The 26,678-nt window shown below is 37.3% G+C and overlaps 3 protein-coding genes across 7 annotated transcripts; 1 reads left to right on the forward strand and 2 right to left on the reverse strand.

Moving 5' to 3' along the window:
• Positions 1 to 2,248: 2,248 nt before the first annotated feature.
• Positions 2,249 to 5,930, reverse strand: LOC106925329 (interferon-induced protein 44-like). 4 transcript variants are annotated; one of them, XM_088001748.1, is made up of 9 exons: positions 5,864 to 5,915; positions 4,902 to 4,945; positions 4,648 to 4,689; positions 4,538 to 4,571; positions 4,110 to 4,308; positions 3,701 to 3,859; positions 3,440 to 3,611; positions 3,179 to 3,279; positions 2,249 to 3,023 (listed from the first exon to the last, which is right to left on the reverse strand). In XM_088001748.1, exons 3-9 carry the CDS (start codon positions 4,685 to 4,687, stop codon positions 2,865 to 2,867), a joined length of 864 nt encoding a protein of 287 aa, XP_087857874.1. In that variant the 5' UTR covers positions 4,688 to 4,689; positions 4,902 to 4,945; positions 5,864 to 5,915; the 3' UTR covers positions 2,249 to 2,864. The 4 variants fall into 4 exon arrangements, with proteins under 4 accessions (XP_087857874.1, XP_014855104.2, XP_087857875.1 ...); XM_014999618.2 differs by lacking the exon at positions 4,902 to 4,945 and having other exon boundaries at positions 5,864 to 5,930; XM_088001749.1 differs by lacking the exons at positions 4,110 to 4,308; positions 4,902 to 4,945 and having other exon boundaries at positions 5,864 to 5,926.
• Positions 5,931 to 9,888: 3,958 nt separating this feature from the next.
• On the forward strand, positions 9,889 to 15,261 carry LOC106925332 (interferon-induced protein 44-like). 2 transcript variants are annotated; one of them, XM_088001747.1, is made up of 9 exons: positions 9,889 to 9,997; positions 10,272 to 10,301; positions 11,078 to 11,098; positions 11,545 to 11,569; positions 12,013 to 12,208; positions 12,340 to 12,483; positions 12,587 to 12,758; positions 13,483 to 13,580; positions 14,633 to 15,261. In XM_088001747.1, the coding sequence occupies exons 1-9, from the start codon at positions 9,931 to 9,933 to the stop codon at positions 14,825 to 14,827; spliced, it is 948 nt and encodes a 315-aa protein (XP_087857873.1). In that variant the 5' UTR covers positions 9,889 to 9,930; the 3' UTR covers positions 14,828 to 15,261. The 2 variants fall into 2 exon arrangements, with proteins under 2 accessions (XP_087857873.1, XP_014855106.2); XM_014999620.2 differs by having other exon boundaries at positions 9,903 to 9,987.
• A 4,936-nt stretch (positions 15,262 to 20,197) lies between these two features.
• Positions 20,198 to 25,499, reverse strand: LOC106925328 (interferon-induced protein 44-like). The gene is made up of 13 exons (XM_088001739.1): positions 25,303 to 25,499; positions 24,993 to 25,152; positions 24,455 to 24,490; positions 24,339 to 24,372; positions 24,001 to 24,196; positions 23,571 to 23,729; positions 23,311 to 23,482; positions 23,046 to 23,146; positions 22,719 to 22,872; positions 21,268 to 21,351; positions 21,056 to 21,153; positions 20,849 to 20,900; positions 20,198 to 20,558 (listed from the first exon to the last, which is right to left on the reverse strand). The coding sequence occupies exons 2-13, from the start codon at positions 25,021 to 25,023 to the stop codon at positions 20,281 to 20,283; spliced, it is 1,395 nt and encodes a 464-aa protein (XP_087857865.1). The 5' UTR covers positions 25,024 to 25,152; positions 25,303 to 25,499; the 3' UTR covers positions 20,198 to 20,280.
• Positions 25,500 to 26,678: the final 1,179 nt, after the last annotated feature.

The raw sequence follows: 26,678 nt of genomic DNA on the forward strand, positions 1-26,678 counted from the left end.
TTTTTGAACCTTTTCACTTTCTTTGCACTTTATCATATTATAGTAAAATATTTTCATTAAAAGTGTTTTGAACTAGTGCATTACTCTGGGTAATGTCTCAGTTTAAAGAGTGGTTCGCTGTCTGATCAGAGAAACATAATTAGGAGGATCATTTCTGGTTTTATGCTGCTGGCATAACAAGCAAACACCACCAAACTCAGACGATTTATGTCTCATGAAGGTAAGTTTTTACAACAGCAAAACCTATAAGTTGGGTAAGAACTGCTATATCATACAGTGGTATTGTATAATGTGTAGATCCTTGTATTTTACAAAGATTCATATTTAATTCAGGAAAAGTAGGGGCACAGTGACCAGTCTGCTTTTTCTACGTTAGACAATGTTGGTCTATGCTGGTCGATCGCGGGAAGGTTTTGAGTTGGTCTCGACATTAGGTGACAAACTGAACGCCGCCAGGAGACTGAAACCAGCACGGCCTCTTCTGACGTTCTTATCAAAATATTCACTAAGATCCAAAACATTTAACTTTATTAAAGAATAAAAAATTTTAAAAAATCATGGATGCATGGACCCGGAAGAGTTTCTCTAGATCTCACTGAGACATCAGTCCTCTAATCCTGGAGATGTTCTTCAGGTGATAGAAGGCCGACTTTGTGACCATCTTTATGTGGCTCTGAAGGTTCAGGTCAGAGTCCATCACTACTCCCAGGTTTCAGGCTGATCGCTGGTTTTAGTTGTAATAACTGAAGCTGAGCATTGATTCTAGTTCGCTCCTCTTTAGATCCAAAGATAATAACTTCAGTTTTGTTTCTGTTCAGCTGGAGAAAGTTTTGGCACATCCACACATTTATCTGTTCTAAGCATCTATTCAGTGATTGGATGGGGTCAAAGGTCACCTGGTGACATCGTGATGTAGAGCTGCTTATCAGCCGTGTAGTTATGATAATTAGTCTTGCCATACAATATCCATATCCATATTGGAGCATATGGATATTAAATAGGAGGGGTCCTTGGATTGAACCTTGGGATTCCCCACATGCGACTTCTGTTCACTTCAATGAGATGTTTCCTGTTGATGCAAAGAAATCCCTGTTCAAACCAGTTGAGCACTGGACCGGAGAGTCCGACCCAACTCTCCAGTCGATTCAGTAAAATGTCGACCGTGTGAAAAGCTGCACTGAGGTCCAACAGAACCAGCATTGTGGTTCTCCCACTGTCTGTATTTATATGTATGTCAATGAACATTTTGACTAGGCCAGTCTCCGTGCTGTGGTGAGATCGGAAACCAGGCTGGAAGTCATCAAAGCAGTTGGTTATTGTTAGGAAACTACCGTTTAAACAGCTTTTTTGATCATTTTGCTGATGAATGCTAGGTTGAACATTGTCTGGTAATTCTGCAGTATTAATTTGTCCAAATGTAATTTTTCTCCAAATTGCCCCTAGGTGTGTGTGTGTGTGTGTGTGTGTGTGTGTGTGTGTGTGTGTGTGTGTGTGTGTGTGTGTGTGTGTGTGTGTGTGTGTGTGTGTGTGTGTGTGTGTGTGTGTGTGGTTGTGTGTCTCTGTGTTGCCCTGCGACAGACTGGCGACCTGTCCAGGTGACCCCGCCTCTCGCCTGGAACGTTAGCTGGAGAGGCACCAGCACCTCCTGACCCACTAAGGGAGAAGGGTGTAAAGAAGATGGATGGATGGATGGATGGATGGATGGATGGATGGATGGATGGATGGATGGATGGATGGATGGATGGATGGATGGATGGATGGATGGATGGATGGATGGATGGATGGATGGATGGATGGATGGATAGTGGTTTGATAACTGCTGGGTTTTAAAACCTTTTGTGATTATTGCTGCAGTGTCTTTACAAGTCTGTCTTAAAATCGATCCTCCAACTGCAGCTGATCCAAACGCTGCTGCTCGTGTTCTCACTAAATCTAGACTAAAACATGATCAATGAAACATTAATCAATAATCTGATGTCTAATGACGGCAAAATTTAATGTTGACTGTGTGTTCTATGACTTTGTATTTTTGTGTTTTTATGATGTAAAACACTTTGAATTGTCTTGTTGCTGAAAGGTGTTATAAAAATGTAATTGATTTTGGTTTATAGATGCACTACTGCGTTTTGGGCTGCATTTTTATGCAATCTGCAAAGAAAGTATATTTTTGAAAACTTGTGTAACTTATTTTTTACAGACAGTTGTTTTGTGGGCTACAAGCATGTCAATTACATTCCATAGACAACCATTTTATTGTACAAACATATTAACTTTATTGTGTAAAAGTAATTTTTTAAAGACATGAACAGATTCTGACGCTATTGCACACTGTAGATAAAATCATTATTCAACTTTATTAGTATTTGAACTGTGAGAAGGATCCTAAAGGGCACCTGAGATCAGAAGAAAATCAGATAAGTCCTCTTATGTCAGCCTTTCTCACTGAAGAATCATGGAGGCTTAGCTAGGATGTAAGTTTAACCCCCTTAAATGTGTTCATAATGTATGTAGAACACTTTGTTTAAATAAATATGGTGCAATCTGCACCATATTTATTTTGATCTTTACATTTAATGGTTGAAATAATGCAGTTTACATAAAATACTGGGTACAATGTTGTAGTCCATAGCAAGAAAATCTAAATCAAACCGTTATTGATGTTGACCTGAAAAAAGCCTGTTTGATGGATGGAGCAAAGGGACGTGTGTATAATACCTTCACAAAATATTTAAAATATTTTAGTCTATTATTAAAACTGTGCAGACCTCTTTAATATGCCTGATTTAATGTTCTTCTTTCAGTTTTGTAGCTTGGTTCAGTAATAAAATATCTGTAGATATAAACTGGTTAGATTTTGGTCGTTTTTAGCTGCTGTGGTATTCCTCTCCAATCTCAATGATGTGTCTCAGGGTGTTCAGGATCAGAGCATCAATGTCATGGTTCAGCTCTCTCTCACAGTGGTAGTTCTTCACAGGGAAGATGCAGTTCTCTGGGATTCCTATCAGTTTGCTGAAGTCCTTCACCTGTGAGTTAAAACCAAAGCAGATCAGATTAGAAATGATGAAGCAAAGTTTGATTAGATGTCAAAAATAATGATTTACATAAGTTATTTTACAGAAAATAAATGTCCAACTCCATGTGACTGTACCATAAGAAGTACCAGCACCACATAATGTACCTTTTCCTGTAGCAACTTGCTCTTGCAGGCATTTTTTACATCTTTTTTGGTCTCAGGACAGACCTCATCAATCTTAGTGAGAACAACCACATGAGGAATCCCTGCAGAGAGGAAGCAGAGTCATTTTACATTTCACTTTTAAATTATTAAAGTTCACTGTATTGATAAATTATCCAGAAAATACAAAAAATTTTGCTCAGCTTAGTCAAAGTGAAACAACTTAAGTGGCTTTCCGTTGTTCTTTGAAATGTTTTCGCTCACCCAGCTCAGTAGCATCATCTCTAATGTCCTGAATTGTCTCTACAACTGAATTTCCCAGTAGATTTGCTGTGTTGGCATCAAAGACAGAAACCAGGATGTGAACTTTGTCATTGATAGTTGGTTTCTGCTTATAGAACGGGTCAGTGTTGGACAAAGTACTCTCTGGGTTGAACTGAAAACAGACAGTTAAATAGTTTTAAAAATAGTGACAAATTATTATTTTTTCTCCTTTTGCTGTCAAAGTTGATGCAAAAATCTTACTTTGTATCCATCCTTAATGTGACCCTTCATGACCTTTTTCATGTCTTTCACATGGACTCTTCTGTGTCTCCGATTGACGTTGCTCAAACCCATCATGTCATTTAGTACAAAAGGATACTCGTTATCCTGGTTTCCTTTTTTAATCCTGTAGGATTGGTACTGTTAACCAGAACAAACATTCAAAATAAAACATCCAGCCATCCATTGTCTATTCTTGCAAGGTCACAGCAGAACTAGTGCCTCTAAGTTTTAAAGACTAGATTTTGTCTTTCAATCTGTTTCTGTTTCCATTTCATCAGATCTAGATGGGAGAACATGATGTGAATGTAGAAATATTCAGCAGTTCTCAGACCAGTGGATAAATAATCATTGGACTTTCAAGATAAAGAAGGAACAATTTTCTTTCTACCTCTCGGGTGAAGCTGCCCTGCCCGGTGTTACATGCAGTAGCCCTGCGACAGATTCTACTTTCCAGGATACTGATGACAGAGTTGATGAAACTGGACTTTCCAGCTCCAACTGGTCCATGGAGAAGAATCCTGAACTTCTCTTGACCTTCACCTTTAGGTTTGTAGTTGTTTATGAACTGCAGGTCAGACTCTCTGTCTCTGCTCAGGGAAACAAACATCACTTCTCCTTTAGCTGCAAGTTATTGTCTGAGCTTCAAATGAGACATAGCAGATCATAATCAAATGGCTGGATAACTGCTGGAACCCAACAGTAGAGTCAGACTGCTGAGGGAAGGTTGGAGGGCTAGACGAGAAATAATGGAGGCTTGAAATGGAACATTTCTGCTATAATTGTTGTTCTATAATATATTATTGAATAGTCACTCACTCCCAATTCATCTGCAGCCATGGTTCTTCAACAACTGTTAATTGTAGAAACATAAAATGTATGTTATTTATTATAATAAATAAAAACACATTGGGGTCAAGCAAACTTACGCAGAGGAAGAGGACGCGGTCTAGAACTAGATCCTCCCATAGCTGAAATACAGAAACATCTGGGATCAAATCTAACTTCAACACCATCAATTATTTTCAGTAATGTTGTTGCACAACCCCTCCCCCCCTCCTCCTCTCTCTCTACTTCCTCTTCTGAGAGGAGGGAGATGTGCTACCAGCTAATGGGTGAAATGAGTTTCCTAAATCTGCTGGGGTTTTAGCCTGTCCAGAACTGAAGTAAACTCTGATTAAGCCTGGTTTCTGACTCCCTCCATCCAGATGTCCCTCCTTCTTCACCCTGTGAATTAGCCAGACTGAGCAGCCTACAGTGAACTAGGTCCACAGAGCCACCTGTTAACGGTCGCTCTTTCACTTTATTACAACTTGCATTTGTTACTGAACCAGGTTGGTTTTAGTGATGAGTCCCAAGGGTGTTACAGTTACACATTTTACACCATCTCCAGTTCAATGTCAAAATCAGATTTATAACCTTTTAGTTTCTCTGATTTAGCATTCATTCATAATATTATAACCATTACTTATTAGTTACTCTTATTATAATCTTAATGTGAGTTATTACAGACATTTTCTGAAAAGAAACCAAGAATAATCCATTATTTGGATTATTTGATACCAAAGTTACAGTTACTTGTTTTACTTGTAAGCATTCTCACAAGTGTAAGTATTCTTATAAGTAAACCAATACTAATGTAAGTATTTTACTTTAGGTCTTATTGAATTACTCAAAAAATGTTTAGATTTCATTCTTTAAAACTTTTATGCTTTGAAATATGGAATAGTCTGAAATATTTTTATACATATGCAGGCTGGAAACTCACTTCCTCTTTCTTCAGGAAACCTGCTCTTCCTGTTTCATGACTCTTTCTGTCTGACTATGATTTTTTTATGGTTAGACAGAAAAAGGAAGAACTAAAGCAAAGTTTGCAGGACACAATAACAACCAGATTAATGTTATTACCGTCTGACTCTACTGTTGGGTCTTGATGTCACTTGTGTAATTAATTTTAAAGATAACTGTATTCATTGTTATTATTAAACTAAAATCTCCAGCATGGGGAAATGGGATGATCTTGGCTTTTCTTGGCAGTAAATGCAATAATAATGACAGAAACTAATGACAAAAAAATACATCCAATATTTATTCACTTTTACAAGCAAATTGACCTCTAAAATTGAAATGGAAAAAGCAACTTACCTTTATGTTGTAATCCTCTAACGGAGATCAGAAACAGACTGAGTTGCCTGTCAGAGCACGACTGAGATGGTGCTGCAAGATGTATATCCTTTTAAACCAATTTACTTTCACTTTCTATAAGCATGGGATTTTGGAGAAATGTTCTATAAACTGAGATTTTGACACATTTGAAGTTAGCATATACATTCCTTAATTGAAAAACAAATGGAGGAACTCTTTAAAAAAATATATCCATAGACGAGTCTATGGCTATATAGACTCGTCCTCACATTGACTGTAGAGGTCTATGTGAGAGCAGCTGACCAATTTTATGGTAAAGCTATTCAGATAATTAAAAAACAAAGGCGAGGAGCACATTATGAAATTTTCCATTACATTATCCAAAGTCTTGACCAAGTCAAACTCCATGTTGATTGAGCTGTAGGTGTATCCAAGTGGTTCTGACCAGACCAGTGATGTCTGGGTTGATGGTACTGAAGGCTGAGCTGAGTTACACAAACAGGATCCTGGTGTGTAACGCTGAGTGGGTGAGATGGTGCAGGATCAAGTTTAGTCCCAGGGTGACTGCATCATTTGCTGCCCTGTTTAGCCAGTAAGCAGGATACAAGGGAGCCTGTGACTTCTTTCAGATGCTTCAACAACAGTCACTCAAAAGATTTCACAACCTCAGACATAGTGACAGGCCCGTCATTAAATCATGTAATGATGCATTTTTTGGGGACTATGATAATAGGGAAGCATTGTGACTGAATACAACCCCTGAAAATGGGGATGGGGCCTGAATGGGAGGTAGAATATGACTTCAGGGACCAAGCCTTCAGGGGAAGGCAGGCCCTCTCATAATGACCACTGTGTATGTAGGATTATATAGTAGGTTGCTAAAAACTTTACAGAACCGACTGGTTTTAGTGATATAGTGGGTGTAAAATATTGACTAGAATGTTGTGCTACATGACTGGCTATAATTTTATCCTTACATTTAACTTTGACAAAAATTACAAGTGTCATGATGGGTTTAACGGATTTCACCCACATGCATGAACACCAAAGAGACGGATGTAAAAATGAAAAGTTTTATTTACAGCAAGCAACAATTAAAGCGAAGCTGGTCCAGAAAACTGCTTGGCTGCTCTCGGTGCATGGCTCTGTGCGTCCGAACGGCTTGGAGGGGGTTGGTTGGTCCTGGAGTTCTTTCTAACCTATAGAGTTGCTTCTCCGTGGAGCTTGGTGGTTCGGTGAGTGGCGTTGGAGGGCGGACAGGGAGGCTTGTCCTTGAAAGCGGCTGAGTTTAGGTGGAACGGCCGGTCGGAGACTTCTGAACGGCTGGCAGAATCTTACAGTAACACATGAGGTTTGGCTTTCAGGCATCTATGGGGCAAGATCCCATGACATCGTGGGAGAAACCAGTGGTCAGGCAACCAGATGTGGAAGGATCCTGAGGAGAGCAAAAACCCACAATGAAGCACAGCACAACAACAGGCAGATCTCAAGAAGGAGGAAAACTCGGAGCAAAACTCTGAGGGGCTGGAGGATCCATCTAAGGTTGACACTCTGGCGTCGAAGTACCGGCGTTCCACCTTCTTATGCTGCCGTCAATTAGATGATCAGCCTCGGGTGAGAGGATGACATCATCAATGAAACCACAGCCCGCCACCTCTCGGACTCCATCTAGTGGGGAGATAACTCAGCAACCCAAAGGAACAAGCTAAAAAAAACCAGGACCTAACAACAAGTGGATTGCCAATATTGTCTCCTAGTGTATTCTGGGTAAAACTTGTCACCAGCCCCCCACCAACGTCATCAGTCACTTGTTAACAGGAGTGGAGCTCCATGGAGCGGCAAAGTGGAAAGGATGGAAAAAAGAGAGCAAGGAAAAGCCAAAAAACTGGACGCATATTTTGTTTGTCGTCTTGGAGATGAAGTGGAGTTTTTTGTTGGCAGCGATTCAGACTCGTCAAAACTGGCATCCCAGCCATGGAGCCCTAGACTGATTGTAAATTGTATCAGCCCAGCCGCATAGCTGACATCTGACGTCAAGTGTCTGACATATGACATATTACTGAGTTATCCACCTCAGTAATATTCCCTGGAAATTTCACCCAGGGAATGTTACTGTTTTTTACCTGTGTGCCTTCAAAAGAATTTTATCTTCTTTTTAAGGCACACAGGTATTCAGATATGCAGGTATTTCTGACATCTGAGACAGGACTTGGATTCACAAAGCAATTTATTAAATTCTGTTTTAAAATACTCTTTTAAAAACACACTTCCCTATAAAAGAAAAAGAAAACAGAAGAAAAACAGTAGCTGAGGTTACCGGTAGATGAGACGGCATCCACCAAACACAGCAAACCAAAAAAAAAACCCTTTAAAGCACCAGATGCAGTGAGACAACCCAAATTCGAGAATTTGAGCACACAGAAGAGGAAGACAACATCACCACCACTGGACCTCAGCAACTGCAAAAAGAAAAGACAGTTCCTGCATGTTACAACCCTGAGCCTAATATAAATAAATGAAATACAGTTATATAAAGAGTCAAAAGGGAAGGTGATGGACTGGCCAACCGTGTCTCCAGATCTAAACCCAGCAGAGCATCTTTGGGGCGTCCTCGAGCAGAAGGTGGAGGAGCGTCAAGTCTTGACTGTGTGCCAGCTCCATGATGTCATCATGTAGGAGTGGAACAGCATTCCAGTGGCAACCTGTGAAGCCCAGGAGAGTTGAGGCAGTTTTGGGAAATAACGGTGACATAAATATTGACACTTAAGGAACGTTCACTTTTGGGTATAGTTGCTTTTGATGGTTTAGACCTTAATGGTTGTTTATATAGTTATGTTGAGGGAAGAATACATTTACACTGTTATATAAGCTGCACATAGACTACTTTTCATTGTTTTAAAGTGTCATTTTGTCATTGTTGTCCCATGAAAAGATATACTGAAATATCTGCAGAAATGTGAGGGGTGTACTCACTTTTGTGATACACTGTATTACGTTATGCGTTAAAGGTGTGTTGAATACATAACATCCCTCATGTCTTTCCCAGGCATAAAAGAAAGGCTCAGAATTTTTTACCACCAACAGCCCTGGGATAAATCACACCTGGTGCCAAATAGTGATGTAAAAACACAGAGACTCATCAGAGGGAAGCTGGAAATCTGTAGCCTTTATGACTTTTATTTTTTGCAAATTCACTACTTTGGTTTTTTTAAAGCCGACCAGGTGCGACCAGGTGTATTTTAAAGTTTAATTTTACATGTTGAAGTAAAACAAAACACAGTAAAACATCAAATTTGGATGTTTTAGACTACTTTCAACAAAATTACAGGGATGAACATGTCCCAGCCTGAAACAGTGAGATAAACTTTTTCCACAGTCTTTTGATACATTTGGTTTAGATTTTAATCTTTGCAAGAAGTGTTTTTTTCCTCTCCATTTCATCTCCCAAGCTAAAGTGCTTGCATAGTTGGAAAGGTAACAGATTACTGTTTCCGTTTGTGTCCTTTTCACGCTGGTGTCCCACCTGTCACAGCCTGTATCCTCTCGTAAATGTCTGCCTGTTTCTACATGTTACACAACGTCTAGAGACATCAGATGTTTTGCTTTGTGCAAACTTGTCATTTGTTATGTGCTGTGATGTAACTTGATCATAAGTCCCCATGTTTCTTTACAATACATTCAGCATTCCCTACAAACAGTGAGTTTAAATTATATGGACAAAGACGGTGGGCTTTTACCTTCACGGCTAAAAGGCCACCTGATTCATAACTGGAATGTAAATTAGCATTTTTGTTTATTCGCTTGATGATCTTGATTATGGTACTTGACCAAAGGCTGTTTATTGCTTGTTTCATAACTGGTGATGTTCTTAGGACAGTTGAAACAAAGTGAGTTTGGTTTGATGTTTGTTATGGTGTATGATTTTTTTATATAGTTTTTTAGCAATAATACTGAGTATAATACTGCAAAATATATTAATGTAATAAATATTTGGAAAAAGTCAAAGCTTTGTATGGTCTAGAAACTAACTGGTTTAAAAGCAAAAGTGAAACGGAGGATTTGATTGGATGTTTTGTAGAAAACCGTCTCAGTCTACTTTGGAAGGTGACTGCTCTTCTGTTCAGGTAACAAAAGGTAATATTTTACACTTTTAATGTCGGATTTAAATGAGTCTTTGACTAAACTGAAAGTATAGTTATGTTTAATAGTTTTTTCTTAATTTGATTAAAGTATTTTTTCAGTTTCATGTTTATTTCAAGCATTTTGAGTTATTAAAGATCTTTCTAGAAATTTCTTTAAAGCTATAAATTGTAAACTGATCAATGTTAATTTTCAAGTCATGTTTGAAGACATATTTTGTTGCCATAAAATAAACTTTACAAATGAGCTCACATGCTTTATTTTCTAGTCATGGGACAATCTCAGTCTAAATCCCCAGGTAAGTAAGTTATGGGAAATTGGTATACATTGTCTTAATTTAAGAAGTCTCTTTATTTTCTAACCTTTTTGCTCTGTTGGTTGGTGGTGTACTGTGGTACATTATTAACTTTAACACATGTGTTATGCATGAAGAATTTATATTTAGAAACAAAAGGTGTAAAAGTGCCTTTTATTTAGGAAATTTACTACAATGGATATTTTCTGTGAAAAATGTTTTGAGTCGTGTGAAAACTTTTACCTCAGAGCCTGCATGTTCCGACACACCGCCACCATTCCTCCCCCACAGATAAACAAATTTACAGATTTTTATTTATTATCTTATCCTGCTTGACAAAATGGTCAACAAGACAGCTACTTAATGTTTTGGAGCAGGTTTCAGACAAGTCATAATTAATAATATGATGGAACTTCAAGGCTCACAAGACAAAACTACTAAATTCACATTTCTTCAGATCTGGCAGCCAATAAGAGGAACTACACACAGCTTGATCTACACACTAACTTTTTCAGCTGCATATTGACTTGTCCTTAAGTGATGAAAGGAGATTTTCAAAAAAAAAGAAAAAAATATATATATATGTACACACACACATATATATATATATATATATATATATATATATATATATATATATATATATATATAGAAAACTGGAAATCTGTTGTGGCTATGCAACAAACTGACATGTAGATAAAGAAACTGTTATCACCACCTAGTGGCAAATCAGGGGTATTTAAGCATATTAAATATAGTATTTGTTTGTTTTCCCACAGAAGCAGAAGATGATATGAAAGGTAAGAAAAAATATATCTGTATGTCACTAATTTAAACCCTAATTTATTCAAAGTGTTATGATTCTAAATGACCGCCAGACATTGATGTTTATTTTGTTTATCACATAAACGAGATGAACTATTGGTCTATTTTGACCAATAGCCCAAAAATGAAGATGATGTTGGATTTGTTATGAATATTACCCCAAACAAAAAAACAACAAAAAGTTTGAGGCAGCCATCTTTTTGTCATATTCTTTTATGCTTAAAATTGACATATTTGCCCTAAAATTGTGGTGTCAAATAAAACGATTCTTTCATCTCACTGTACTTTTTCTTAGTTTTATAAGTCATATTTACAACATGCACTATTTGAAACTTTGCTGAAAGAGCAAGTTTTCATTTCTTTTAAATATTTATGCAGTTTGTTAATCTTTGTTTCTCTTAACCTTTGATTACATTTTCAGTTCATATTGAACCCTGGAGGATAATGTAAGTGTGATTTTTGAAACATTTTTTTTTAAAATAAAAATAAAAATGTATTTAATAGACATGTAAAAGTAAGTTCCTGGTTTGATAGTGTCTTATTATCTTATGGATGTTGGTCATTAAGCTTTGCCAAAAGTTACATTAGAAAATTACTTTTTTTGTTTACATTTAAATGTGTTTTGTCACTTTAGTACACTTAGGGCTCACTCAAGTAAGCAATACTTATAAACCAAATTAAATCTTAAATCAAAGTCTGTATTTGTCACATGCCCTTTGTGCCTACTGTAGTTAAAGGCACGGTTCCCTCTTGACCCTGGAAGAACTAAATGGGTTTAAAAGATTTATGACTGACTGAGGATATTATCTCCCCATTCTTGGAAATCTGTGTTCCAAAGATAAATTAACTCTGAAAAGCTATGAAGCTGTTTGTGTTTGATTCTGATCAGTAACAGTGAGGATGATCGGAAGTTTCTCAATGAGTACAAACCCGGGCCTGAAGATCAGAAACTCAGGATTCTCCTTTATGGACCAACTGGAGCCGGAAAGTCCAGTTTCATCAACTCTGTCCAAACCGTCCTGCGCGGCAGACCTTACTCTCAGGCCTTGGTTGATCACACTGAGGGTGATTCTTTTACCAAAGAGGTAACTTTGCCTTTTATTTCAATATAAGTTTGATGTTAAACTTACAGATGCTTTAAGGCAAAGCAGTTATGTTTCTTTTACTTTATAGAACTAATTTATTCAATCTTTACATTTCTTTTTGTGCGATTCAGTACATAACCCATCAGATCGAAAAGGATGATGACTCGTTTTATCCTTTCATCTTAAATGACATGATGGGCCTGAGCAAACTCAAAGGTGTCTTGGTGGAAGACGTAGAACTGGCATTAAAGGGTCATGTCAAGGAAGGGTACAAGGTAAACTAGATATCGGGATTATCTTTTTGAAAAGGTGATTTTAGACCTGCATTTTTATTTACACATACAACTAATTTGAATGCGTCTCTTTTTCTTTTTTCAGTTCAATCCTGAGACTCCGTTAACTGAGGACAATCAGTTCTACAACGCCCGTCCAACTCCCAATGACAAAGTGCAGATTCTGGTGTGTGTCATTCCGGCTGACAAAATAAGTATAATGGACCCTGAAGTTTTGAAAAAAATCAAGAATATAAGACTCAAAGCCAGTGCACTGCGTAAGTGTGTAAATTTCTTAATGTATTGTTGGGGTAACTTTTGAAAGGTCCAGTAATTCGGACAGAGAGCTAAAGGTCCACTATTATGCTTACTTGAACAAGCTGTATGATAGGTCTGTGGGCTAAACAAAACATTTTCATTGCATTTAATTAATATACAAAATTATTCTCATATCTTGAGATTTCACCAAATCAGTTCTGCCTGTTTTGAGCTGTTTTAATGCTACGTCACTATAATGCAAATGAGCTGCTGCTGGCCACGCCCTCTTAACTCTGTTTACATTAACAACTATGACATGTGAAAATGACAGAACAACAATACAAAACACGCAAGACATCGTTATAAACGGTAGAAATTTCAATTTAGGAGGGATATTAAACATTTCTATATCTAATGACAGCTCATTGTATACTTTTAGAATCAAGATAAAAATGTGTTGAAACATCTTGTTTCTAATGTTCTGAGGTAAGACACAAGGATAAATCATTATTTATGTTAGAGGTTTTGTCTTTCTGCAACCACTAATCTGAATCGGTTCAGATGTAAGCAGAGCTCTGTAGAAGTTGACCAGTCGATTCAGGTGTGTTGGTCTGTGAGTGCTGGAGTGTGAGACCATTGATGGTTTATTGTTGTTCCCTTCCTAATGATTTTGTCATGATTTACGGTGTTTTTACTTCAGAAACACAACCATCATTAATGTTTTTTTTACTGTTATGCTGACAGAAATTCCACAGGTGACCATTCTCACCAAAATTGACGACCTTTCCCTTGAGATGCATGCGGAAATAAACGTATATGCGATTAAAGGAGTGAAAGAAAAGGTTTGTTTGATTAGTAATTTCATGAATATCTAGTAAATCATTGAATGTCCATTAAGAATAGTTTACTACTGAATAAAAAAACTTTTGTGACAAGTGTGAAAATATATAACTGGAACTTGGTTTGTAAACTTTGCAACATTTAATCTATAGAGTTCTTTGAATGTCTTTTTTTTCAATTGACACAAGTTTCTGGTATGTGTGTTAAGTGGGAAAGATTTTCCATCTGTGAGTTTTTTGTAAATGAAGATGTTTTTTTATGTTCTTTGACCAGATAAATAGAATCTAACATGGCAGAAAATATGTGCCTGTTCTTCTAAAAAAAGTTTTAAGACATTGCTTTCTTTTGCCTATATAAAGAGAAGCATTGTTGTAAAAATATTTAAAAAGTATTCATGCATACATAATATATGGTAAACAGAAGTAAAGGCTGATGGCTAGAAAAGAACTTTACTCTGTTTCTTTTAATGCATGTTGTTTGTCCTGACAGTTATCTCTCATGTGTTTAGTCCTATTTTAAACAAAGGATAACAGTAATATCTATAAATACTCTGATTTTTTTTATCTAGGGCTGGCATAAAATATCTTAAATCTAAAATAACAGTAACAGATAATGTAATTAAATTTATACAATTATTTAAGATTAGCAATTCAAGCCTCATTTCTAGAAAATTAGGATTATTATATTATTAATCTAATTAGATTCTATTTATCATACCTGCAAAAATAAATCTTCCATTTAGTACTGGTAACTATTGTATTTCTTTACATATTTTATGGTATTTACCTTTATACCTGGGTTAATAATGGCCTGTATTTCTTTTCATTGACAGTCTAATATCTTTTTAGTCATGTGAATGCTGCCGCTGAACATCATCCGGGCCTGCTCAAAAATAAAAGACATACTAAACACAAATCACTTTTGACATTTTTCAGTTATGTTGAAACACTTTGTACTGATCCTGTGTGACTGCTGAGCAGTGATGGTTCACCAGTAGGAAGTCAGGTTGTTGAACTGTAAGCTGTGGTTTGATGAAACATGTTTTCTTTTTCAGATGAAGGCAGCGCAGGCGAACATGGGCTTTCCACTGAACTGCATGTTCCCTGTGAAGAACTATCATGAAGAAATCAACATGAACAGAGAGGTTGATGCTCTGATTCTGAGCGCCATGAGACACATCATCCAGTATGGGGACGATTTCATAAAATTCAGTCAAAACCGTTCTGAACCCAAAATTGATTCGTTGTGAAGATTTATTATTTGGCCCAAATCAACCATGTGTGACTGAATTCTGATGGGTAAGTCTTATTTTTGAAATGTTGCATTATGCTCATCTTAGGTCCTTTACAGATAAGAGTTGTTTGCTGTAAAAATAATTACTTTTGAAAAAATATTAGAGATAGCGGTACAGGGTTGGGGTTTTTTTAGTAATAATATAACGTTAATATTGAATTTTAGTAATCAATTATCAGTATCTCACGCTGAAAAATAATCTGACATTTTATCACCATGTATCTCATGTAAGGGGTGAAAATAAGATAAATCTGTTGTAACCTTCTATTTACTCTGATTATTGCTTTTGTCCTTCAGACTCAGTTTGTCAACACAAATACTGCATTTTGAGTAACAATTTTATGTAATCTGTATCCAGAAAAAATAAAATCTGAGCCAGCAAAAGAACCAGCCTGCTGTCAGACCTACTGCTGTCTGCTACAGCAAAACTCAGAGAAATCTCTCATTGTGGGTTTTCCAATGAACTGCATCTGTGAAGAACTGCCAAGAGGAAATTTACTTGAAAGATGAGATAGAAAAGCATCCTATGATGAGGTACTGGACTGATGCTGATGAGGAACATTTTTAAAAATGACAGGTAATTCTGAGCTTGTTGGGAAAATAAACAGCTTATCTACTTTTCTTTTCTCTGCTGAATCTGCTCAGTATGACTTTTATGGCCTTCTTAGGTAAATCTTCCTTATATATCTGTTACTTACCTTATGCTCACACGGTTTTCTACCACTCAACATTAATCTGTCCTTCCTCTCTTGTTTTAAATAATGATTTGAAACATTTCTGCATCTGCAGTCATGTGTGACTTTAGATCCAGATGAAACTTCCCCAGTTCCTCTGCCTCCAGTTCTGCCAAGTATTTATAAATACACAAAACCTTGCATATCCTGCATACATATATGCGCAAGAACTTGCAATCCTAGTCATGGCATCACAACATGGATTGGTGATTTAAATAGTTAATCCTGGTCTGAACATTAATGTTATGATTACCCAGAAACTGTGCTGAGTTATAGTTTAGAGTTTAGTATTTCTTTCTCTGATCAGAGACCATCAGATGTCCAGTTTGAGAAAAACTACAAACTTTAGTTTGATGGTGACCAGCTTAGGATTCTTCTCATTGGGCTTGTTGGAGTTAGAAAGTCCAGTTTCATCCAAACTGTTCTACAGGGAAAGTTGTTCAGACTTCAGCAAATAATACGTCTTCCAGCTGTTTCACTACAGCTGCAGGAGGATATGCTTTTCCATTATTGCCTGATAAATGTGGTTTTGTTTGACTTCTGAAATTTGCTGGTTGGGTTGTTGAATGGCAGAGACGGTTTACCGACATCTTGATGCCTTCACTACAGCCTAAATCATAGATCTCACCGGTTCTGTGTTCTTGTCACCACAGGCCTCACTAGTCTTTGTCTGTGGCGTATTTGTCTTTACTTATAATCGCCAGGCCTTTATTTTCTGCTGCTGGTTGTCGTTTATCGACCAGCTTGTCCCCAGCTGTTGTCCCTGGGCTTCATCTCCGTTTGTCTGCTCTCTTTATTCCCCCATTTCTGCCTTTCATGCCACTGCAGCTGAATAACGCCTGAGTGAGCAGTCAGTTTGTGTCTGTCTGTGCTTTGGGAAATAATTAAATAAAGTTAAATAAACACACAGCAAAGTACAAAAATAAAACATGCAAGTAACACAATACAAAAAGGCCACATGGAAAATCTGTCTTCAGGAAGGAAGAAGTTTTTATGGCAGAACAATAAAGTTTACTGTTTACAGTCATCCAGTAATTCAGAAACATTCAATAAAGGTCAGCTGAGCTGAAAGATGAAGCTGTTACATGTTTAAATGTTGAGGTCAGTGGGGTTTGGGTGCAGCTGGTGAATAATAGCATAAGTGATGAGATCAGTTGTTCTCAGTTGATCATAGAACAACTTGGATCCAAGGACAGATAGACATTTCATCACACATTTCCTCTCTTTTAAATGTTTTTTAAACATTTTTTCTCCTCATGGTTTCACTGAGGAGAAAAGGAGAATAGAGCCAGATGAAAAAAGTTTGATGATAGTTGGATGTATTGTGCAGCTCAAGTCTGATCTTGTCTGGTATTCAGACATGATGTATCGGAGGATATATGTCCATATTGTACTGCTTGAAATTTTTAAATAAAGTGCAGCAGCGTACAAAGAAGACTAACTATGTTATAAAACGTTTCCACTCTTTTTCTACTCAGACTTCCCTTTGGGTGAGATGACCAAGGGTCACGATTCCCATCTGGGAGTGAAAATGGATGTCTAAGAATTACTGAGGTCTTTCTAGTCTGATTGACATTCTGTTTATACAAATACATAATTATGCCCCTAGTAAGACCGTTTATTTATGTAAAATAAAGAGATCCACATCAAAGTGGCTGCTTAGAGTATGAAAAACAGAGAGTTTCACTTGTGTTATTTTGAGACAAAACTTCTCTCTCCATGAACATTTCAGGTCTGACGGTATCTAATCTGACCTCTTCCTCAATCTGTCACTGGGTCGCATCTCCTCCTCCCCTGACGAAACCCCAACAGTAACTAATTCTCCTTCCTTCTCAGCACCTGCTGCCAGTCAAACTAAGTTTGACACATTTTGCTGTGTCTACTTAGTAGCTTTTTAATCCTTTTTTCTCTGATTTTCTGCACCCCCACTGCACTGTTATGGTTTATCCATTCCTCTCGTTTCTTTCAAACTCAAACAGCAGAAGTTGATAACTTTGATCAGAGGGAGACAGATGAGGGTTTTTATTGGATTGGCCTAATATCCTTCAAGAAAATCAACCCATGAGCCGTCGGGGAAGATTGAAAATTATTTATAATGTTCTCTTGATTAAATTATGTCAACCAGCCCAAAAATATATGCCAGGTCAAATGACCAAAACCAGAACCAGAATATCAACCCAGAAAAAAAATAGAATAGAGTCTAGACAATTTCAGCATAATATTAACTCAACATCACGATTTAACCTGGACCAAAGCCAGAATAAAATCAGGTCAAAGCCAAAGAAGATCTAATGTTGGAGGAACAAATAATAAAATGTTACAGAAAGTAGAACAAGTCCATAAAGTGGAGTTTATAGGTTCCAACATTTGGACTGAAATTTACAGTAAACATGAGCATAAAGGACAAGTGTTTCTGGGTAGCAGCTGACTGACTCGGAACCAAAGATTACTCTCAGTAAAACACAGCACAGGTGTTAAAGATTTACTAATAAACATGAGTCAGCTGATTTTTATTTTTATACAATTTTACACGTGGATTTGCAGCTCAGCTGGTTCTCTGTATGATATCTCACATTTCCCTGAAGTCAAACTGCAAGTTTCTGATTATTTTGTTCACTCTGAGCAGAACCAGGCGTCCCAGATGAGAAACTTTACTGGTCCAGTCACTCTGCCCCTCAACCTGCTGCAGCCTCTCTGTTCTCCATGTAAACAGACCAGGCAATTGCTGCAGAGGTCAAAGTGCCAACGCTCCATCAGTCACTTGTTTGTCAACAGGAATGACAAACATGGATACCTGTGGACCCAGACAGCACTTCCTGTGATCTCAGAATGTAAGAAGCAGCAGATTCTGCAGCCCAGTCTGACAGAACCATGCCTACGCTCCACATCCTGCTGAGTACTGGCTTCCAGACAGTCTGTGGAGTGTGTTGATGAAACCTGCTGTTTTAATGCTCATGTTCTTATCCAGGCCCTTTAACACCTTCAGACACTTATTATACATCTGAAGAAAACACGGTAACACCTTATATGAAGGGGGGTGAATAAGACTGACATAACACCTGTCATGAACATGAATAAGCCTTCATGAATATTTATGACTGTTGTCATAAATCATCATTCGGTAAATTATGACACTTTTAATACAAAGTTGACATGATTCAAAATGTCTTTGATATGACAACTTGACATTAACCAAGACATCATTACTGTTTAAACTTTACTTTAATAACAAAAGTTACCTCATTTTTAAAGTGCAATCAGTAATTATTTTATAACAAATTTATATCAGAGAACTGCATGATTTAGTGATGCAGCTGTGAGTTTGAATGTTGTGTTGATGTTTTCTTTCAGGTATTTTATAACTGCTGTGAATTACTCAATTCAATCAAATCAGAATCATAAAATAAAGCTTGTCAGATATAACTTAGTTCTGCACCAAAAATCACTACATCCATATGTCGTTCTTTATGAAAAATGCTTAATTTAACACAAGGAACATGTGAAACAAAGGCATCAGGTTTGATGGTTATTGATCTGCAAGAAGTTCATTTGACTACATTAACACAATATAATCCTGCAACCCTTCAGATAATTAATAAAGGATACATTTTTAAAACAATGTTTAAAATGTTGAATGCTCATGATTTTGTCGCTGCTACTCATAAATGGTTGGCTGAGGCTCGAGGTTGCTCAGCCATGATGATATTAAACAGAATGAGAGTGAAAATAATAATGAAGCTGAACTATAAGCTGCCTGTAGTGGCATCATCATGATGGGGGAGAAGCTGCAGATTTAAATTCATGACAGCATTTCAAACGTTTCCTGAAGAACTTTGAGGAGAACTGGGAGTCAAAATCATTCTTCTATAACAAGTTTTTCTCAAGCAGAAAATCTTCAGCACTTTATGAACAAATAAAAGAAGAAAAGGCTGCACTCTTGGCTTGTGCAGCTGCTGTAAACATGCATTTGAGGAGCAGGAATACCTGGTAAAGAAAAAAAGGAACAACTTCAGATGGACACCAAAATAGCTGCTGCTAATGCCAAGCTAATGGTGCTAGAGGGCATCACTAAAGGCAGCATTACATCTCAGCATTCTGGTGGAATGGATTCATATGTTAGAAAAGGTGCTAGCTAAACTCAAGAACAAACCTACTTTACCAATTCCATGAGCTTCATGGATGGTTACCAAACCTTCACCGAAGCTTCAAGAAGATGCTGCACTCCTGTTGGATAAAGAGGTTGTGTCAGATCTAAATGCAGCCTATGAAAAACGCATCCCAGCTCTGGTGGATGACACGATTTTCAATACTTTGGTGTCACAAACGGCTCCCCCTGCAATAGTCCAGTGGTCGAGAGGAGAGGAGGAGAGCTTGTGAGTCTTAAGTCTGGTTTAGACGGCACAATTTAAGGATTGTCGGCTGATTCTCCAAACCTCTGTGACCACAGAGCTGATAAAAGTACAACAGGTTCGATCGGTTCGTGTGTCCAAGGCAGGAGCAACACGAACCGATTCCAGAAGAAAATCCTGTAAAGCTAAAAATGAGTTAATATTCTTCATAATATTCTTCATCCTAATAGAAATAGTCCAAACTCTGATATGATATGTTTTTATTTAATAACTGGTGACAGAAATCAGGCTCCAGTTGTTTCCTCTGAAGATCCAAAAGTTCAGATTTAATCTGAATGATCTGCTGAACGTCTGAGGATCAGATTTATTCTCATATTTACACCCGAGTCAGTTTGTGGCTCTGGAAGGTTTCCGTCTGTTTTTGTTTTCTTCTGGACATCAGAAAGCTGCTGCTGCCTGACCCAGTTTCCCTGCCAGTCCTTACTGGGTCGTTCCCAGTGCAGATGTGTGCGGCTCAGTCTGGATCCGGTTCTCTCTTTCAGAAGCCAGCAGCGCTTCTCACGTGAAGCAACGTCTTCGTCTGGTTCTGATTGACTTCTGTCGTCTGATATGTAGGACGGCGCATTACGGCCATTTCAGATAGAAAAAAAAACAATTAAAAATGTGTCAATTTCTGCCAAAAAACCTCTGAGATTTTCTAGATAAAGCAAGATAATTTATGGATTAGAAAAATAAAATAAAATTCTTCTGAAACTCAAATTTTGAAGTTTTTTTCCAGTAAATTTTTGACTTTTTGAGTTCAAACATCTTGTTTTTTTTTCTAGAAATGTTCTGATACTTCAATGTATTTCATTTGTTACTATTATCATTGAATCATTTTTAACTCTTTCTCACAGTCGTAGTTCTTCTCAGGGTAGACGCAGCTCTCTGGGCTTAAGTCCTGAACCTGCAAATAAAAACACAACAGATCAAATTAGACAAAATAAATCATCACTAAGATGACAAAGATGGACTAAAAATGTTAAAACTAATGATTTAATGAAGCTCTGTGCTTATTTAATAGTAAATAAAGAAACTCCTTGAGTTTGGGGGATAACTTACATCTCCCTGCAGCTCCTGGCTCCTGCAGACATTCGTCTCATTGCTGATCTCAGAACAGGTGTCATCAGTTTTGGTGAGATCGGCCACATGATGAATCCCTGCAGACAGGAAACACAGGAAGCCACTCATTTCACACATACTGTTTTTTAGTAACTTAATTGAAAGTAAATGAGTTAAAAATGTTTTTTTATTGTTGTAATGTTTCCTCTCACCCAGCTTAGCAGTTTTCTTTCTGATTCTGATGTCCTGAATCGACTTCCTAACGGTTCCTCCCAGCACATTTGATCTTTTACCATCTAAGACAGAAACCAGGATGTGAGCTTTTATAGTTGGATTCTGGTTGCTGAGGGAATCTGTTTTTGACAAAGCATTTTGAGTTGAACTGAAAAGTCAAATAGTTGTAACAATAATAATAAATTGTTCTTTATTCTCCTTCAGCAGCAGAAACCTCACTGTGTGTCCATTATGTCCCTTCAAGGCCTTTTTTATGTTATCATGAACTTTTCTGTGTTTCCAACTGATGTTACTCAGACCCATCATGTCATTTATTACCAGAGGATTCTTGTCACCCTGTTCTCCTTTTTAATGCTGTAAGTTTTGTACTGTTAACCAGAAAAAAACAAACATTCAACATGAAACCTCCATCCATCGGCTGTCCTTGCAGGCTGATGGCTCTGAATCTTAAAAAATTTGCTTTTGTCTTTCGATGTTTATTCAACTGAGAGCTGTGAAGGCTTATTATAATCGCAGGATTTCTTTTTTTCCTGCCATTTTACGCGGCTTTTTGGAGGCTTTAACATATTAAAACCTCCTCAGACTTCACCCAGAATTGTCTCCCACATGTAATTTTCAGATTCCAGTGGAATCGTAAGCGGACGTGGCCAAACTGCTCTACAGCGTTTGATATGGTGCAGTTTGATGGTCACTGCAAAAAAATAAAGAAAGAAAGAAATCCAGCATGCTGCACGACTACGAGGGGAGTGAGACGTCTGGGCTGAACCACTGGCCCACCAAAGCACCGTCTAACCAGGAACACAAACATAAACCTTATCGGTGCAGACACAGAGCCAACGCGCTGGGCAGCATGTTGAGATGTAAGAACACGCTGCACATAATTCTTTGTTCACAAAGATAAATGATCCTCACTGTTCGCTCAACACGTCTGACAGCGGCGGCTTTTAAACTCGACTCGTACCTTGATGAAGAATTCTCCAAAGAAACATCAGTCCTCACAGGGATAAATATCCACACAGCTGAACAGTTTGAGTGACAGAAGGCGCGCAGATCTGCACTGAGGTAAACTTCAGAGACTGGGCCGCGACAGCGCGCGAGGCGCCAGCGGTGTGATTGGTGCACTGCTACCGACTTCCTGCCCTGTTCAACGCATCAGCTATAAACCAACGATTCTGCTCAGCACAGCAAAACACTTGCAGTCCAGCTTATTAAAAAATAAATAAAAACAAGTAGTGCTTAGCCTAGCTGGGGGGCAAGTAAAGCCTGGCAGCTGCCAGGCTTATCATACTCCGGGGTAAACCCTGTAGTGGTAAGTTTTCCAAACACAGTTTGGGTGCAGTCGTGCTTTAGATCAGGTCGATAATACACAGAAGTTATGATGGCTGCAATGCTTTGACACAACTGGTTATATTTAGGTCCTTTTTTTAACTGCTAAGGTATTCCTCTCCGATCTCGATGAGGCTCCTCAGGGTGTTGAGGATCAGGGCGTCGGTTTCATGGTTCAGCTTCTTCTCACAGTGGTAGTTCTTGATGGGGAAGATGCAGTTCTCTGGGATTCCCACCAGTTTGCTGAGGAGCTGAATCTGCAAGGAAAAACCAGAATAGATCACAAAGCAGTACAGTAGGGAAAAGATGTATTTGGTAAAGATCTATTCAGTAAAGTTCTTTAAGTATTTCAGAAAAAAGCTATATTCAGTTTTTAAAAAGCTGCAGTGTATGTACCATAAGCAGCAACAGTAGAACAGGAGTAATTTACCTTTTGCTGGAGTGTCCGGCTGTGGCAGACATTTTTTATATCTTCTCTGATCTCAGGACAGGCCTCATCAATTTTGGAGAGAATGGCCACATGAGGAATCCCTGCAGAGGAAAGTAACATACATCTCACTGTTTCACAATATGAAATTCTGTGGACTGATAAATATATAAAATACACCAGTTTTTTGTTTTTTGTTTGTTTTCTGGCCTCATTGATGGTTGGATGACTTCATCCCGGGGTTTTGTGGTTCTGTGGTGTCTCTCACCCAGCTCAGTGGCTTCGTCTCTGATCTCCTGAATTGTCTCTGCTATATTTTGGTCCAGCTGATTTATTGTGTTGGCATCAAAGACGGTAACCAGGATGTGAGCTTTGTCGTTGATAGTTGGATTCCGGTTGAAGAACGGATCGGTTTCGGACAACGCACTCTGAGGGTGGAACTGGAAACAGTTAAACAGTTGCATCAATAAGAAATTATATGAATTTTTCCCCCATTTAGTTTTTTCATAGCTGCAGCAGAAACCTTACTTTATACTCATCCTTGATGTGACCCATCATGGCCATTTTCATGTCCTTCTCATGGACTCTTCTGTGTTTCCAGCTGATGTTGCTCAAACCTGTCATGTCATTCAGTACAAAAGGATACGCGGTTTCCTGGTCTCCTCTTTTTATCTTGTAGGTTATGTACTGTTAACCAGAAAAATAAAACAAATATTAGGAATAAACTTTTTATTTTGTCTTTTAATCAATTTACTTATTTTAAATTTAACATTTGTGTGTGAAAATTGTGATGCAGAATTTCAGATAAGTTATTTTATGTCAGATCTGAATGACAGAAGATGAAGTGAATGTTTTATTTTGGTGCAACAGTAAATCAGTGCAGAACTAATCATCAGAATTACAAGATGGAGAATGAGAATATATTTTTCCCTTAAATGAATCATACATTTCCTTTTACCTTCTTGGTGAAGCTGTTCTGGATGATGTTGCATGCAGTCGCCTTGTGACAGATTCTACCCTCCAAGGCGCTGAAGACGGAGTTGATGAAACTGGACTTTCCGGCTCCGACGGGTCCATGCAGAAGGATCCTGAGCTGCCGGTGGCTACCTTTGGGTCTGTAGTCGTTTATGAACTGCAGGTCAGTCTCTCGGTCTCTGCTCAGGAAAACAAACATCACATCGCCCCCTAGCTGTAACTGACTGAATTACTGGACATGTTTGCTGAGGGAAGGCAGAGCTAGAACAGAGGCAACAGGTTTGAAGTCTTTATGCAATATATTGTTGAATAGACACTCACTCCCAATCAATCGGCAGCCATGGCTTTTCAAGAACTGTCAAATACAGAAATAAATTAAAATAATGACATCAAATGACATTTATAATAATAGGTATATCAGTTTTAAACAAACTTACATGAAGGAAGTGCTTTGGCTTTAATACGTCCCATACCTGAAACAAAGACACATCTTGAGTTTTATCTCATTTTAAAATTTTAAATCAAATCATTTTTAGAAAATGCAATTATTAGATCACTTTTCATGATTCAAGATAAACCTCTCATATTCAGATTGGAGATTTTAGACTTAAAAGGTAGCATGTTAAGATGCACACATTTCTAGCTGAAAATTATAATGAACTTAAACATTTAGAGGAACTCCTTTGTTTTTTGTTTTCCTAAAACTTATTGATAAAATCCTCTTAAAGCTGCAGTATGTAACTTTTCAAAAAATGTTTTTTACATATTTGTTAAAACTGTTATCATGTTGTAACAGTTTAATATGAGACAGATAATTTGAGAAACGATTATCTGCCTCCTGAGCTACTACTGCTTTCTGCAGAAATGCTCCACTTTGACCAAAAACAACCAATCAGAGCCAAGAGGCGGGGCTTAGTGCTGTCAATCAGCTTTATGTCCATGCAGCTAAATGCTAATGGCAGAGAAACAACTTACTGTTAAGAGAAAACCGTTTTTCCGTCATCATCTGTGGCCATGCTAATTAGCTTTAGGATTTGTTGCAGGATCCTTTGAGGTGAACCAGCAGCTGTGTAAGGTCGTGTTGTGTTCTGGTCATATGAACTATATCTGTCCAATCATAGCTCATGAGGTGTTCCTTTGAAATATTTACATACACACATTTGTTCATAAGTAACAGTGAATATGTTTTTTTAGTACAGGAAGTAATCACACATGTAGCACTCAAAGACTGTTCAGAGACAGTTGATAACTGAAACATTACTTTGAATCAAAAATTAAAACCTACCTAACAAAAGAGGACATTAAGTTGGTGGTTCACATCAGTCCAGTTGTTCTGCCCCAGTACATTAAATAAAACACAATAAACTGTTCTGCCCCTGTACATTAAATAAAACACAATAAATAAACATAAACAAACTGCAGCGCATTGGCTCCCAATGAGCAGTTAGCAACAGTTAACAGTTGTAACATTAAACATAACTAAAATGCACGACATTAATAATAGGTAATAACAGGTAAAAACCCTCACAAAACATGGCAAAATTACTCATGAAACTCTGTATATAATTAAATTTGTCTAATAGATATGCTAAAATATAATATTTGTAAAGAAAACAGAACCGATCCTGATACGTACCAGAGTTACAGGCGGCAACAGAAAAAGGGGGAGGAGCTGTCGGTTACCGGTTGCTATGGTAACCACCAACCGTCAGGAGAAGCAGGAAACAACTTCCGGACAAACAAAATCAATACAAAGAATAAATGAACAAATAAACATATGCTTTTTAGAAATAAGTCAGTTTATTTTAAAAAATTATGTTTTTCTTACCTGAATAAAAATAACTTCATTATAAAACGATTTGTTTTTTAATTGTTTTTAAACTTGTGAGTTAGAAGCTTAATATGGTTATTTCAGTATTGATTCTTCCCTTAAATAAACCACAACTCCCCTTTTCACCTTTTATTTTGGGAAATTCAACATCACGTAGTTTACTCAGCTATAATGCTCCATATTATGTTTTCCTTCCTTTCAGTCAGAATTATATATATTTTTTTAGTTTTAGGAATAACGTATATTAGCTGCAAACAGCTAATATACGTTTATTAGCTGTTGTAAAGACTTATTGTAAAGAAGTTGTAAACTGATGGCTGAGATGTTTTACAACTAATTATTTTTAATGGTTAATTGTGGGCATGAAAAAGTTTACAAAATAATTCAAATTTCTGTTAGGTTATACATAATTTAAAAGAAAAATCAATTCCCTTCACTTGAAACGCAACAAAAAAGTACAGGAAGAAAATTATTTAAAATAAATATAAAGTTATTAAAACCTGACTCCTCTACATCACATGAAAGCACATATTAATTTTATTTAATCTGTAAAATTATGCTAAAAATAAAATTTATAGCAGAAACATCTTTCAGAAAAATGTAATGATCCAAATCAATATTTGTATCAATCAGGACGAAAATTATTCAAATATCTTCATGCCTTTGTTATTTTCGGTCACTCACACATTTTTATATGAAAAAAACTTTCTGACATGATAACATTTCTTTTAAGTAAACAAGGATTTTAGAAAATAGAATGAAACATTAAAGCTGTGAAAGACTTAAATAACTTCTTAAATCGATCAGTTCAGCCTGTGCAGCGTTGAGCC

Source organism: Poecilia mexicana, unplaced genomic scaffold, assembly GCF_051168715.1.
Source record: "Poecilia mexicana isolate PSO_F unplaced genomic scaffold, ASM5116871v1 scaffold_21, whole genome shotgun sequence".
NCBI classification, from domain to species: domain Eukaryota; kingdom Metazoa; phylum Chordata; class Actinopteri; order Cyprinodontiformes; family Poeciliidae; genus Poecilia; species Poecilia mexicana.